Source organism: Anolis sagrei, chromosome 5 (assembly GCF_037176765.1).
Source record: "Anolis sagrei isolate rAnoSag1 chromosome 5, rAnoSag1.mat, whole genome shotgun sequence".
Taxonomy (NCBI): Eukaryota; Metazoa; Chordata; class Lepidosauria; order Squamata; family Dactyloidae; genus Anolis; species Anolis sagrei.
Genome location: NC_090025.1, coordinates 124,625,229 through 124,640,560, shown reverse-complemented (window position 1 = coordinate 124,640,560; position 15,332 = coordinate 124,625,229). Strand labels below are relative to the sequence as shown.

The following is a 15,332-nucleotide window of genomic DNA, read 5'->3' as shown; positions in this document are numbered from 1 at the left end:
TGTCACAATTCTTTCCCTTTCTGCTCAAAACAGGGACAGAAATTGCATGCAATGCCAAGATCCCTAACCTCAATCGGAATATCTTAAATAAAATATTGCATCTCCGTTCTAGAAGTGCTTCTACAACCGCCTCCACATTTGTGGTTTTGACTTTTGCAGATTTGATTATTAATGGATTTGTCTTTAAAATGTTCTCTCTGGGGATCTCTTGGTTTTCCAGCGTGACTCTTATGGTCAGTTCATGTTGGAGGATATATAGATTTCTAGAGAGAACACCTTTAGGTCCTCTAGGTCCTTCAATGCAATTCTGTGGCCAACGTCCGGCAAACACTGACCATAGAATCATGATGGAAGACTTGGAAATTACTAGAGAGGTGTTCTCTTAGGTTAAAAAAAGCAAATTCTTTATTTTTTGTTTTTCATGGGGGTCCTGTTGGCCCAGACCTAGTAAATGTTGATGGCTGTACATTGTATGATTATGATGTTGTTTGTTGCATTTTGTTTTATTTTGCTGTAATTTGTTGATTAGGCTTGGCCTCATGTAAGCCGCCCTGAGTCCCCATTGGAGAGATGGTGGTGGGGTATAAATAAAGTTTATAAAGATTATTATTATTATTATTATTTGTGCTGTCGCACGCTGGGCCTGTGCATAAGACTGTAGACAGGACATAAATTCTGTGTGCCCAACGGGACGTCAGGGCTGCCTCAGATTAAAGGCCCTTGGATTCCCCCAAACAGAGTCTTTAGATTGCTTAAAGGTTCAACAATGTTCTTTATTAATGAAAACAAACAGGTACTTTCAAGCTTTCTTAACAGTCTATTGTCTCTTGCAATCTTGTTCACTGGGAACAGGCACTATCTTCTTAAATGTAATTAACTAATGGGGAAATCCTTAACTTCTAACCTGGGCAGTCTGTACTTGCCTCTGTTGGCGTGGAGCCCCTGCACCCGGTACCAACTGCGTCTGGCTTCCGCAAGCGACCCTTACCAAGCAGAGCTTTGTAGACTTCCAGGGGAAAAGAGGAGTTCAGGTTTCAGTGATGGCTGGCTGAAGTCCTTCAGCAAAGGAGCTGTAAGGCTATAAAATCATCAGCCAATCTGTGGGGCCTTTTCTCCCTGGCCAAGCTGTAGAAGATGAAGCTTTCTACAGGAGCTCTTGGTATTATGTCCTGTGCGAAAGGCTCTGTGTGGACTGAACCCAAAAAGGCTCCTATTCCCTCCAAAAACCCAAAAAGGGGGCGGGACCAGGGAACCTAACTATAATTGACAGGTGGCTTGCCCTATGATTGCAGCCAAAAGAAGCCACCTATCTGCAGAATCCCTGAAACTTAGGACTGCAACAAACATTAAATGCAAAGCAAACAAAATTGGAGCTCCTGGTACAGCTGTACCTGCACATTATTATTATTATTATTATTATTATTATTATTATTATGCAGTTTTACATGCAGTTTATCCGCCCTAAGTACCCTTAATCTTCCCTGAGTCCCCTTCAGAAGAGAGGGCAGAATATAAATAAAGTGTTGCTATTATCCCCTGACATTAAGTCTAGTCGTGTCTGACTCTGAGGGGGTGGTGCTCATCTCCATTTCTAAGCTGAAGAGCCGGCGTTGTCCGTAGACACCTCCAGGGTCATGTGGCTGGCATGACTGCATGGAGCACCGTTACCGCCTGCAGAAGTGGTACCTATTGATCTACTCACATTTGTATGTGAGTACTATTTAATAATATTGGCACTATTATAATTACTATATTATTATTACACTACTTTCACTGCCATAGCTCAATTCTATGGAATTTGTAGTTTGATGAGACACCAGCACTCATTGGTAGAGAAGGTGGAAGACCATGGCAAAACTACAACTCTTATAGCATTGAACTATGTTAGTTAAAGTAATGTACAGGGTGAAACAGCACCCCAGAGGTTCACTCAGATCATTTCAAGTTTCCTCTTTTTCTTGTTGTGCCTTAATAGTCCCCTTCTTGAAACCAGATGTTTATTGGTTGCTTTTTTTAAATGGAGACTCTAGGGGATCCTAAAAGCAGTGTAGTTACAGTCCCCAGACCTTGTTTGGCTATCTATCATTGCTTTATATCATCACTTCCCCATAGTTTTTCTCCCAAGATGAAAAGAGGACAGGAGTAGGCACTAAGGGTAAACCTAAGCCTGAAACTACTTGAAAGCACACAACAACAACAACAACAACAATCCTATCTCATCAGCCAAAAGCAGGTCCACACATCCTACTGTAATACTAATAAGTGTATATTTGTTAAAATTGTTCTTCATTTTAATTAGTGTATTGTTTTTAAGTGTTTTTTGTACTACAAATAAGATATGTGCAGTGTGCATAGGAATTCATTCATGTTTTTTTAAAATTATAATCCGGCCCTCCAACAATTTTGGGACTATGACCTGGCCCTCTGTTTAAAAAGTTTTGAGAACCCCTGGGCTAGATGCTACTAATCAGAGTAGATGGTAATGTGTATGATGGAGCAATGAGCTGATGTGATTTTGTAATGTACTCTATAGTACTGAGAACAAAAGACATTTGAGATTGCTTAGTCCAGTTTAATAATCATGTGCCAGTGAAGCATGTCCAAATGTTAAAATTGTAACACATTACTGGAAAATGTCTCTAGCTTCATCAGAGTACACCGCAGTTAACTGCATAGAACTAATAACTGCATATAACAAAGTTCCTGCTTTGGAAGTGTTAATTCCTGTTTAATTGTGCGGTATTTACTTTAAAAGTAGTTGTTATACTCCAGAAACGTCATTTTTTGTGGCTGCCACAAACTATGTTGAATCGGTTGAAACTCTATGAGTTATTCATTGAAAAACTATACCAAAATGTGCAGCAGGATGTCCTGCAAAAAGTTTTTGCAGTTTAATACATTTTGTCCATGTTTTTTAAATTATAGAACCAATAAGAAAATGACATTTATAACCCAGGAACAAAAATTATGTTACAGAGTGTAATGCATTGAAAGCATTGTTTTGAATTCTTTTTTTTTTTAAATCATAGTTTGATCCAGAGCTTGTTTTGGTCTCTGCTGGTTACGACTCTGGAATTGGGGATCCAGAGGTAAGTCGTTCTTGTAATCCACCTCTAAATATAGTTCTCCCTGATTTTCATTTTAAAATGAACATTTGTATAAGATCGGACAGAGACGTTTCACGTTTGAAGTATTTATTTCTTTGTTTCATCATTTTCTAGGGTGAGATGTGTGCTACACCTGAATGTTTTGCCCACCTGACTCATTTCCTAATGCATTTGGCAAAAGGGAAATTGTGTCTGGTTCTAGAGGTAAGATGTAAATAATGTTTAGAATAGAATTCCCAGACTTTTGCTATGCATATTTCAAACACTATATTCCACTTAAACAACCTGTGGATTGGCAGCCAGACATCACAAGAGGCAGGCATCTCCTCAATCTGTCTGTTTGTTCAACTGTCTTTCCATCTATCCTCAGTTTTATATGACGTGTGAATGCAATCAAAACAGAAGATTTTATTTATTTACAGTATTTATATTCTGCCCTTCTCACCCCAAAGGGGACTTAGAGCGGATCACAGAACACATATACAGCAAACATTCAATGCGGTTATTCACTGACAAGACAGACAACAACCCAGATAGAGGTATATCGGCTTTTCCCATCTTTCGGTGTCTTGGAGTTTGTGCTTGATTCCAGCAATTGGGGGTGGGGCTGAAGAGCCCTGTTCACAGACTTCCTCCTTTTGATAGAATTGCCAGCATTTTGTAGTATGTCCTTATGGGGCCATTAAAATACTTCCCTGCTAAGTGGTACCTATTTATCTACTCACAGCTGTTTTCAATCTACTAGGTGGGCAGTGAGGTGGGCTGAAGGTTGGGCGCTCACTCCCAAACCAGGCTTTGAACTGCCAACCTTTCAATTGGCAAAATTTATTGCAGCTGGTGATTAACCTGCTGTGCTAAAGGCCAGTCATATTGGCTAGTAAGTTTCTCCCAGTGGAGATCATTTACAGAGGCCCATCTCCTTCCATTCAATTGGGAGGCAGGACTTTTGCAAATTAGTCAAATGAGTTGGGAGGATTTCCCTTTAGTGCTAGCCCTGCATGTTCAAAAGGGAGACTTGGGAATTATCCTCCATGATTTAGGAACCTTACAGCCTTTTAAAATTAGATTCCCTTCTCTTGCATTTAGAACAGGAAGCAAGTTTTTACTTCAAGATCCTTGATGGTTTACATTAGGCATAAGTGTGTTTGAACATACCCAGTCATCTTTGCCATTTTCCCCCCTGGAATTGTCAACATTTACATGGAAATATTGAGATCTTTGACTCTCACTTTTCTTTCTTGGTGAAGAAACAGTGACAGAGATTTCCAATGCATTTTAGCAAAAAGATAGGAAACATTTATCCTTTCAGATGTTTTGGACCTTCTATTCATAAAACTCCCAGCGAACATGCCCAATGGTTATTCTCATACTAAAGGTGTAGACTATGAGCAAAGTATTGCACAAACATGATTGATAGCACAGCCCAGCCAAGCAAAATATTGGTGTTTTGGTTTTTAGGCCTGTTCCTGGGGTTATTTGGGATGCAGATTCAGAAAACTTCATTAGAGAGACTACATTAGTTCCTTAGATATGGTTATTGCGGTTTTCCCTGACCAAGCAGATGAAGAGTGGGATATGGCATGTGTTCTGTATCTCAAAAACTAAAGCTTATAAAGGAAAACTGGACCCATGTTTGAAATTAGCAAATCAAACCTACCTAGAAACAGAGTTAACATTTGAGGCACCAAAATGTGTGTTAGCCAGTGTCATCAACCCATAACTCTCATTAATGATAAAATTTCAGATGATGAGAATAATAGTGATGATGATCATGATCATGCTGATATGATAAAACCAACATTCAGATCACACCTTTCTTCTGTCATGGAACTCAGGGGTGCATACTTTGGGATTTCCAGGTAATCTCCTAACCTGGCATTATTTAAACACAGTAAAGTGTTTGTATCAGATGCTTTCAAACCATCTTTTGAGACCATTGCATACATGACCATCTGTTTGGATTACACTAACGACAAAATTGTGATACTGCAGTATCTTCTTTGTATTTATTTATGTATCCGATTTGTCCCAATGTGCCTCACATCCATTTCTTCGTATCTAGGGTGGATATCATCTGAGGTCACTCTCTGAATCAGTTTGCATGACTATAAAAACTCTGCTTGGAGATCCGTTGCCCTGTTTATCTGGAGAAATGGCACCATGCTTAAGGTATATGTCTGCATGTCTGTGCATGTGCACACTTGCGTGCATATGAAAAGGATCATATACATGCAAGTGCATATGAAACTCAGATTAAAGCATTCTGCACCCCATTGATTCTAGATGAAGAATTAATCTTGTGGTTAGGTAGTCCCAAAGGGCCATGGTTGGGCAGTGGGTGAAACTGCTGAGCTGTGGAACTTGTTGGCCAAAAGGTCAGTGGTTCAAATCCACTGCTTTGAACTGGATTATCTGAGTCCACACTGCCATATAATCCAGTTCAATATGGATTTTATATAGCTGTGTGGAAGGGGTTGAAATCATCACCCAGCCTGATTTGTCTCCCTGGAGGGTTGCAAGAGCTTATTGAAGGAAAACTGTTTTAAAGTGTGACTAACTATCTATTAAATAAACAATAAATCTCTTTTTATGTTTTGTATCTTTGTAAGTAGCTGGTGCAGATGTTGATGCTCAGTCAATTGAAAAATAATAATATAGGAATTGGATAGTTACTTATTTTTGAATGGGTGTTTACAGATAATTTCTTTCCTATTTTCTGTCTTTTGTGCAGTGCACTAGAATCAATCCATAATGTGAGAGCTGCACACAAGCCATACTGGAAATGTTTGCTGCATGAAGGTAATGGCAGATTAGTTTATTTCTTTTCAAATGCAGTGCAATTGATAACATGAATGTATTGAATACAATACAACTTCCATATCCACTGGAGCAGATCCCTGTTTTCCATACAGCAGTACCTAACTCCCTGCAAATGTGTCATGACTCCAAAGCACACTCCTTCCTCTTCCCTTGAGAAAGAAGCCCAAAGTGTACAGAATCCTGCTTTCCCATAGCAGATCTGACACTCTCCATACACCATCTCTGACCTTCCCATGGAGCAGAGCATAATGGGTGAGCCAGACTCCTCTGGTCTGTCACATTTGAGAATTATTAGATTGAATCTTTTATAGGAAAATTCTGCTGATGTAACAAATAATTGTCCTATTTGAAATTATCTTGAGTATTCACCTTCTGACATAGATGTTTGTCTTCAGGTAACGAATTATTGTGTTCTGGGTTTGACTTGAAAGAGTGTTGTCTTTGATTAATGTAAACAGAGATAATTTCCTTTATTTATTTATCTATTTATTTACGGCATTTATAGCCTGCCTTTCTCAGCCCTAAGGCAACTCAAGGCCGGTTACAGATTCCACGAATACCTGAAGTTGCAAAGTCACCACACGTTCCAGAACTTTGACCAAAAAGGGGAGATTGGAAGCTGGCCAATAGAGTTAATCCAGTTTCTGGTCAGTAAATGTTGACAGATATAAACAGATGTAAACATTTATCTTATCATTGCCACAGTTCTTTTTTTAAAAGAAATTTTATTAGATTATACATATACATTAAAAAAAAAGGAAAAGAAGAGAAAAATATATATCAACTTTGGTTAATCCAGTTTCTGGTCAACAAATGTTGACAGATATAAACAGATGTAAACATTTATCTTTTTGCCTTCCACTTCCACAGTGAAAGGCAAAAGGAAGAGGGGCCGACCAAGGGCAAGATGGATGGATGGCATCCTTGAAGTGACTGGACTGACCTTGAAGGAGCTGGGGGTGGTGATTGCCGACAGGGAGCTCTGGCGTGGGCTGGTCCATGAGGTCACGAAGAGTCGGAGACGACTGAACGAATGAACAACAACAAACATTTATCTTATCATTGTCACAGTTCTTATGACAGTTTACTTTTCAGTAATTTAATTACAGTCCACCAAGCAGGCAGTTAATGATTTAGTCATTGCAGGCCTCAATATTCAGAATGGTGGCTCCAAAATTATTAACTCTCATTCATTCATCTTTCATTCAACTCCATTCATACCCACACATATCAAATTCACATTTATCACATCTGCACATTATATTTTTTGTGACTTACATACCTCATTTTAAATTAGAAGTGATTATATTTGGATTGGGGCTGTGGTTTGATGCTGCTATGGCAATGAATTTCAGTGACAGTGAGTGATCTCTAGGAGGTTGAAAGGAATACTTTGGCAACTCCACTCTCAAAAGTTGTCCATCCCTGATATAAAGTAATAATTTGGAGTTAAAGTGTGAGTTTCAGAAATCTGTTCAGACTTGGAAGACATCTGGTAGTTTTGGGTATGTTACAATACACAGTCTTACAACATAGACTCATCTGTTAAGAAGAAATCTGCTTATGGTTTTTTCAAACACTTGTTATTTCTCAGGCACAACTCCATTGCAAGACCTCAGTACCAGATCCGACGTGACAGGGAAAGCAGAATCAGCACAAACTCCGCAAGAGGCAAAGAAAGATGAGGTCATTAAAACGAATAGATTTTTGGACCTACATATGAAAAACATTGCGTCCTTGAAATCTCTCAGAATAGCAGTAGCTCTTGATGAAAGTGATTCACATTTGCTACCACCGTCTGTTCAGCTCGAGAAGGGAACAGATGCAAAGGAGCTACAGACCATAAGCAGGTAAACCATATTTTTGCTTGAGCATTTGATATTAAGTACATACTACAGATTGCAATGACAAAATAAGCAAATAAGGGCTCGTTAAATTGAAATGAATTGTAGGTTCTACCCTTGACATCATGCTCCATCACTCAATGTCAGCATTAGTGCACATAGACATACAAACATCCCTCAAGGTTTCCTAAGTGGGTCAGGCTCACTTACATATTTTATTATGGCAAACTCAGATTGCAAAAGATTATCAGGTTACAGTGTAAGATATTTTTTAATGCAACAGCCTAACATCCCTCTGCAAATAATTCCCATCATTATTTCATACAGTACAATGGGTTAGTGGACAAGTCCCATTTTAAAGGTAAAATAATTATTTTAATGTGTTGTCAAAGGCTTTCATGGCCAGAATCACTAGGTTGCTGTGAGTTTTCTGGGCCATATGGCCAAGTTCCAGAAGCATTCTCTCCTGATGTTTCGCCCACATCTGTGGCAGGAATCCTCAGAAGTTGTGAGGTATATTGGAAACTAGACAAGGGAGATTTCTATATCTGTTGAAGGTCCAGGGTGGGAGAAAGAACTCTTGTTTGTTGGAGGCAAGTGTGAATGTTGCAATTAATCACCTTGATTAGCATTGCAAAGCCTTGTAGCTTCAAGACCTGGCTGATTCCTTGTTTAGTTTAGCTTCCCATATACCTCACAGCCTCTGAAAATGCCTGCCATAGATGTGGGAGAAACATCAGGAGAGAATGTTTCTGGAACATGGCCAGAGAGCCCGGAAAACTCACAGCAACCCAATTATTTTAATAATTGTGAGCAAAGGCCAATAATTATGAGTCATACAGAAAATGCATGTATGTTGAAGTTAATGAGCAGAAGAAATATAAATGAGGAATATAGACCCATTCATCCATAACATGCTTCCATAGTCACCCTTTCTGGACCCTTCATTTATTTGAGGATTCTGATGCCAAAAGAGAATGAGTTGGAGAGAAAAAAAACACCCAGTGTTTTCATAATTATGGTTGAACATTTGGTTTCTTGTTGGCATCAAATGGTACTTGATGTGAAGCTGCCCGGATTCCCCCCTCGAGGGTGAGAAGGGTGGGGTACAAATGTAGGAAATAAATAAATAAATTACCAGGTCATTTCTTTTTGCTTCCTTTATAAGACAAGTATCATGGTGGCACAGCAGGGTAAACCGATGAGCTGCAGAACTTGCTGTTTGGAAGGTCAGCAGTTCGAATATGGGGAAGGAGTGAGCTGTTGTTAGGCCCAACTTTTGCCAACCTAGCAGTTCAAAAACATGCAAATGTGAGTAGATCAATAGGTACCACTTCAGCAGGAAGATAATGGCGTTCCGTGCAGTCATGCCGGGCACATGACCTTGGAGGCGTCTACAGACAATGCCAGCTCTTAGGCTTAGAATTGGAGATGAGCACCACTCCCCTGAGTCAGACACAACTAACTTAATGTCAAGGGGAAACCTTTACCTTACCTTATATGACAACCAAATAGTTGCATCTGTCTGCAGTAGTCTGGATTACAGCACCACCACCACCAACTGTCAAGTCTTTTTTAATTAGTCCATTTGCTTTGAATTTTTCAGCCAGGATTTCTCAGTCAAGGTTTCCTGGAACCCTAGAATCCTATAAGAAGGCACTAGGAGTTCCTCAAGAGATCATGACTAGGAAAAAAAAAGTTAATTGGGATCAGATTGAAACCTATATGTTGATTAGCATTTGCCGTTTTCCAATTTTTCCAATTTGTAACAAGCATTCAAAAATATGTTTTACAGCGTATTTGATTCTAAACTTCTGAAAGAGGACAAGATCTTGAAGATGTTGGCTGTTCTGGAAAAAATAATTAAAAAGGAGGTAATGTCAGCTGTAATAACTATACACCCCATGCTTTCTGATCGTTGTTAAGGCTAGTAATTATTACACTTTTTCTGCTTTGTTAAGCCGAAATGCGATTGTGAATGTAATAGAATGCAGAATGTTTTGCATTCTCTTGTAGAAAAATGCCCACTGGATGTTTTTCCACAATAGAATGGTGAGATATAAATCCTTTAAATGCTAATAATAATACTATTGTGTGCACATTCTAAACAGCTACAGAAAGATAAGGTAAGTTCACGCTGCACATATCAGAGCAATTTTCTCAAAAATGAAAAATTACTTTTTTTCTTAAATGTGTTAAACATCTAGAGCTCAAGTGTAAAACATGTATTTCAAGTAAGCAGATTTGTACATCCTCCTTGCTTGCCTTAGGGAAATTACAGAAGCCTAAAATGTTTGTTTCATGCCTGTTTGTCTATGGGAAATCACAGAGACTTAAGCTTTCGAAGGATCTCCAAGTTCATGTAGTCCAGTATCTTCCTGGTATTATTTATTTCCTACATTATACCCCACTCTTCTTACCCCGAAGGGGACTCAGAGTGGCTTACAGATGGGTCACTTCAGTGCCACATTACAAATAAAAGCATATAATATACAGCACATCAAACATCAACAAAATAAACATATAAATACAATAAAACTGTTCAGAAATATTAAGACTATATATACTGTATGACTGCTGTTACAACATCCTTGACAGGATAGAATCATGATGTTCAAAGCTCCAACCCAGTTTTCAAGCAACTAATAAACCTGTTGCACCTCAGCTAGGGTTCACCTTGCTCAAGCGCTCACCAGGAAGCCAAACGTAGGAATAAACAGTTTATTGAAAAGCACACACTGTAAAAGAGTAAAAAATCCAAATAGGTAAGATAAAAAGAGTCCCAAAAGGCAGAGATAAATCTCCTATGCAAAGATTAAAGCATGAACATAAATCCAAGGAGCAGGGTAAAATCATGAGCTTGAATAATCCAAAAGACAAGTGTGATGAAATGTGAATTTTAACCTACAGTTATATGTAATTATAGATAGGTGTTTAAAAGGGTATTTAAAATAGCATAACTGGGGGGGGGGGGGGGGGATGGTAGCCAGCTCAGCTCACTCTGAGCTGGGTTGCCATGGAAAAAGGGACGGAGCCAGCTGCCACTTGGCAGGGCAGGCATTTTAAAATGGTCAGTCTGTTGTCTGAGAACTGCAGGAAAGGCTGGTTGGTTCTACAGTGTTGAGAATCAGGGAAGCAGTCTGTAGTTAAAGAACTACAGGGAAAGGCTGGTTCTACTGTGTTGAGAACTAGGAAGGTTTAGGCTTTTAGCCTCTGTGGTTTAGATAGGTCAAGTTGACTTCTTTAGATTAGTAGTTAGTGTATGAGCAAAAAGAGGGAGAGAAACCCAGCAAGCATCTTTACTGCAACAGAAATAACACAGGGAAAAAATAAGCTGGTACCTGAAGTGAACTGTTAAGGAAAGAAACTCAGTTTGAAGAAAAATAAGCCGCGCTACACATTAAAGAAAGCCCAACAAAATATTATAAGCTATTAGCTGTGTTATCAATTTTATAAATCCATTACAAATAGTAGGAGACCCTGATAAATCAGTGACGGCCCTACTGCTTCTGGTGTCGTCTTTACAAAGTGGTAGTGTTGTTACAAAGTGGTGGCATCGTTGCAACAAGGAATAAAACATCAACTTGAGTAATCCAAGAATCAAAGAACAATACATGAGCTTGAGTTCATGGTAAAATCCCCAAGACTAATAGAGCTAATAGAAAACAGTGTATATCAGCTATAAAACACATATTGTATATACTCATGTATAACTAGAAATTTTCATCAAAATCAGAAAACCGGGGTTGGCCTGTCCATGGAACAGTGTAACTCGTCAAAAAAGAATGAAACGCACATAATAAATTCCCAAACCAAGTCACTAATAGACAATATGGCCACCAATCTCATGGACCTTCTTGACTCTGCCACTAACGGATCAACAGGACAATAAAGCCGCCCTTTTCCAAAATTCCAATATTGTTTTAGGACCTTTTTGTTCTGTTCCCTTTCTGATCTGTGTCGACTTTTGCATCAAAGACAAACAAAAAAAAATGGGCAATTTCAGTTTCTGATATTTCTCTCCTATGCACACCAAGAGAAGGGGATCATATCACAATACCATAATATTGGCCCCGAAACCTGCCCTTGATTTATACATGAGATTGAGATATATATGAGTATATATAGTAGACTTCAAAACACGTTTTCTCATATAAAGGTTATAATAGTTGCAGTGTGGAATTGTGAAGCAGGTTCTCTACTATATTGCAACACTCAGATGGTAGTTAAATTTCTATCTCGGCTTCCTAATCATTTTTACCTTTCTACAAATGACAAAAGATAAGACTCATACTCATCAATAAAGATATATGACTAGGCTTGATGTTGGTCTTGCAGTAGAAATATTGAAATAAATCTATCTAGACCAATGATTCTCAGCCTGTGGGTCCCCAGGTGTTTTGGCCTACAACTCCCAGAAATTCCAGCCAGTTTACCAGGTGTTGGGATTTCTGGGAGTTGAAGACCAAAACATCTGGGGACCCATAGGTTGAGAACCTCTGGTCTAGACATTCATGCAGTAGACCATTTTTAGAATAACTATTTTTATTGCCTTTACTTATATCCTTATCATTAATCTGGATTATCATTACTACAAATGATGATCCGTATCATCAATACCTTTGCTTATATCCATATGGTTAATACAAATTATAAAATCTTTTAGGTGACCAATGGCCTTGCAACGTCATCTGAAGCTTCGCAGTCCTTGGCCATTGCTCTAAAACACTGCAGCAACCTGAAGGTACAAAAGTAAGTGTATTCTTCATCTAACGCTTTTGGGGTACAGTTGCAAAAGTATGCCTTATTACCCATAAGGCATCAGATTGTGTCTTACCATTAAACTTCCCTGCTGTGAAGATCACCAGAGCACCTGCCCCTTAATTGGTTTCTCCATGCAATGTGGTGTATATGAAGCTTGCTGATGTGTATTAAGGCCTCTATTTCAGAGTATTCCCTGACTTTGCTTATCTCAATTTAAAGCCCTTAATGTTTATTGTTATGTACGTTGGTGGCATAAGTCATCTAACCACAACATTGTCATTGCATTAAGTAGTCAGTGTTAACGTGTCCTATATTTCAGAGGAAGGAACTGGAGAAACTACTTCTGAGTATTTCTTGTCTAAGAAAGCCCTATGGATTTTCTAGGGTCTATCTATGGTTATCTAGATCAGGGCTTCTGAAACTTTTCCCATTTGCAACCCCTTTCTGCCCAAGATATTTTTATGCGACCCTGGCTATATAGGTATATTAAATAGGTATAAAAATGAAAGACTTACTGATAATAAATCAGCATTTGCAAGGCTTGCTAAACAGGCTATGTTTCCTTTTTATGAAGTATAGATGAAGCATTTTCTGCAGAATCCACTATAAACATTGCATGTTGTTGCTAACAGATTTGTGTAAATGAGTGGCATTCAGAAAGCTTTTACTGTTGCCAAATTTTTCATGAGCTAAGGGAAATCCATTTGGGGGCAGAACCCACAGTTTAAGAAGTGGTAATCTAGACAATCACAGATATAATCTATTTTGATGAAAAGACCCCTTCTACACTGGCATATAAAATCCAGATTATCTGCATTAAACTGTTATCTAGACTGTTTTATATGGCAGTGTAGACTCAACTAATCCATTTCAAAGCAGATATCATGGATTATCTGATTTGATCATCTAGGGCCCATTCTACATTGAACTGCATTGAATTGGATTTCATGGCAGTGTAGACTTAAATAATCAGTGTCAAAGCAGATACTGTGGATTATCTGATTTGATAGTCTAGGGCCCCTTCTACACTGCCATATAAATCCAGATTATCTGCTTTGATCTGGATTATATGGCAGTGTAGAATTAAATAATCTGTTTTAAAGCAGATACTGTGGATTATCTGATTTGATCATCTAGGGCCCCTTCTACATTGAACTGCATTGAACAGGATTACATGGCAGTGTAGACTCAAATAATCTGTTTCAAAGCAGATTCCATGGATTATCTGATCTGATAACCTGGGGATGCTTCTATGCTGATATATAAAATCCAGATTATCAGTTTTGAACTGGATTATCTGGCATTATAGGCTCATATAATCCAGCTCAAAGCAGATAATGTGAATTATCTACTTCGATAATCTGAATTTTATGGCCGTGTAGAAGGGGCCATAGTCTACTTAAAGAAAGGATTTCCACTTAAGTCTGTGTTTGCATTTGAGTGGAAATGTATAGGATTGTACTGTAAGGGAACAATCCTATACTAGTATCAGCGACTGTGTCCAAATGAATTTAATAAGGCACGCTTTCAAGTAAATTTAGCTTTGATTGCACTGGAGCACAAAAGTATTGTACATTGATTGGATCAAAAGTTTGAAATGTGGTTGTGATGATGAGTATTCATCTTCAGTGAATGTGTAATAAGGTAGATGGGACCAGACATAGTGAAAAATAAAATTGTCTGCTGCATAACATTTGTTGTTAAATTAACTGCTGTAAAGAGACCCTCAAGATGTTGCTTTAGTACTAATACATTTTACAGTTGGCATTTTTCACGTGAAAGATGCATCACATTATCAATGCTAGGTAGCATTCCATAGCAGAGTGTTTTTGCTTTTGCTTTAGATATTGCAGACCTAGATATACAGATATCGACATAGATACAGATCTATATTGTAGACTAGCGTGCTGCTTGATTTCAAGGTGTATCTCTGGATGCCTGTCCCTAGGGTTTAAAGGCAGAGCTTATTTTACTGGTGTCTATTAGCAGTTTATTACTTGTGTCTTGTGGCATCTTTGTTTTTGTCTGGTTTTATTGTTAGGTGGATATATTTGGTTAATTCAGTTGCACAGTCTACTGTGACACTTTTTATGTGTTAACTGATAAGCAGAGTGTTAAAAACACATTTGAATGCATGATACAATTCTGATTTTATATCTTACATTTATTTTAATATGCATTTTAAGTTATAGCATTTATGATGCATGTTCTGTAGGGTCCTGTGTGTATTTGTTGGTGACATGGATATGAACATTGACTTGGAGGATGGGTAAGTCTTTCCCTTTCCACCTTCCCAGTTCATTTAAATGTAAGACTATGAAACCACATATCTGGTGCTTCAAATTGGGGGTCAGGTTTGGAAGGATATTAAGAAGAGCTAGAATAAACACATTCCTAAGCCTAGCGTCTTGATCACTCTTGAAGTCCCAGTTGAAGAGTGACGCCCCTTCGACACTGCCATATAAAATCCAAATGAACTGAATTATATGGCAGTGTAGACTTGGATAATCCAATAAAAAAACAGATAATGTGGATTAGTGTTTATGTATATTTTTTGTTATCTTATGTTCCGGCATGGAATGCTTGCCATGTATATGTTGTGCTTTACCCTGAGTCGCCTTCAGGGTGAGAAGGGCGGAATATAAATGTTTTCAATCAATGAATTATCTGCCTGGATAATCTGGATTATATGGCAGTATAGAAGGGGTCTAAGATCTATTTGATGGGTAACTTCTTAACATTTAATGTACAAAATCTAAATCAACAGGATTTGGTTCTTATTGTTGGAAATAGCAAC

At 38.3% G+C, this 15,332-nt stretch overlaps 1 protein-coding gene across 2 annotated transcripts in view; it reads left to right on the top strand.

Moving 5' to 3' along the window:
• Positions 1-15,332, top strand: part of HDAC10 (histone deacetylase 10) — a 33,939-nt gene that overhangs the window by 12,917 nt on the left and 5,690 nt on the right. For both annotated transcript variants that reach the window (XM_060777780.2, XM_067469037.1), the window contains exons 10-17: positions 3,030-3,089; positions 3,222-3,311; positions 5,170-5,276; positions 5,839-5,906; positions 7,522-7,777; positions 9,567-9,645; positions 12,438-12,523; positions 14,751-14,804. In XM_060777780.2, coding sequence (XP_060633763.2) covers positions 3,030-3,089; positions 3,222-3,311; positions 5,170-5,276; positions 5,839-5,906; positions 7,522-7,777; positions 9,567-9,645; positions 12,438-12,523; positions 14,751-14,804 — 800 coding nt within the window. The remainder of the gene's footprint in view (positions 1-3,029; positions 3,090-3,221; positions 3,312-5,169; positions 5,277-5,838; positions 5,907-7,521; positions 7,778-9,566; positions 9,646-12,437; positions 12,524-14,750; positions 14,805-15,332) is intronic.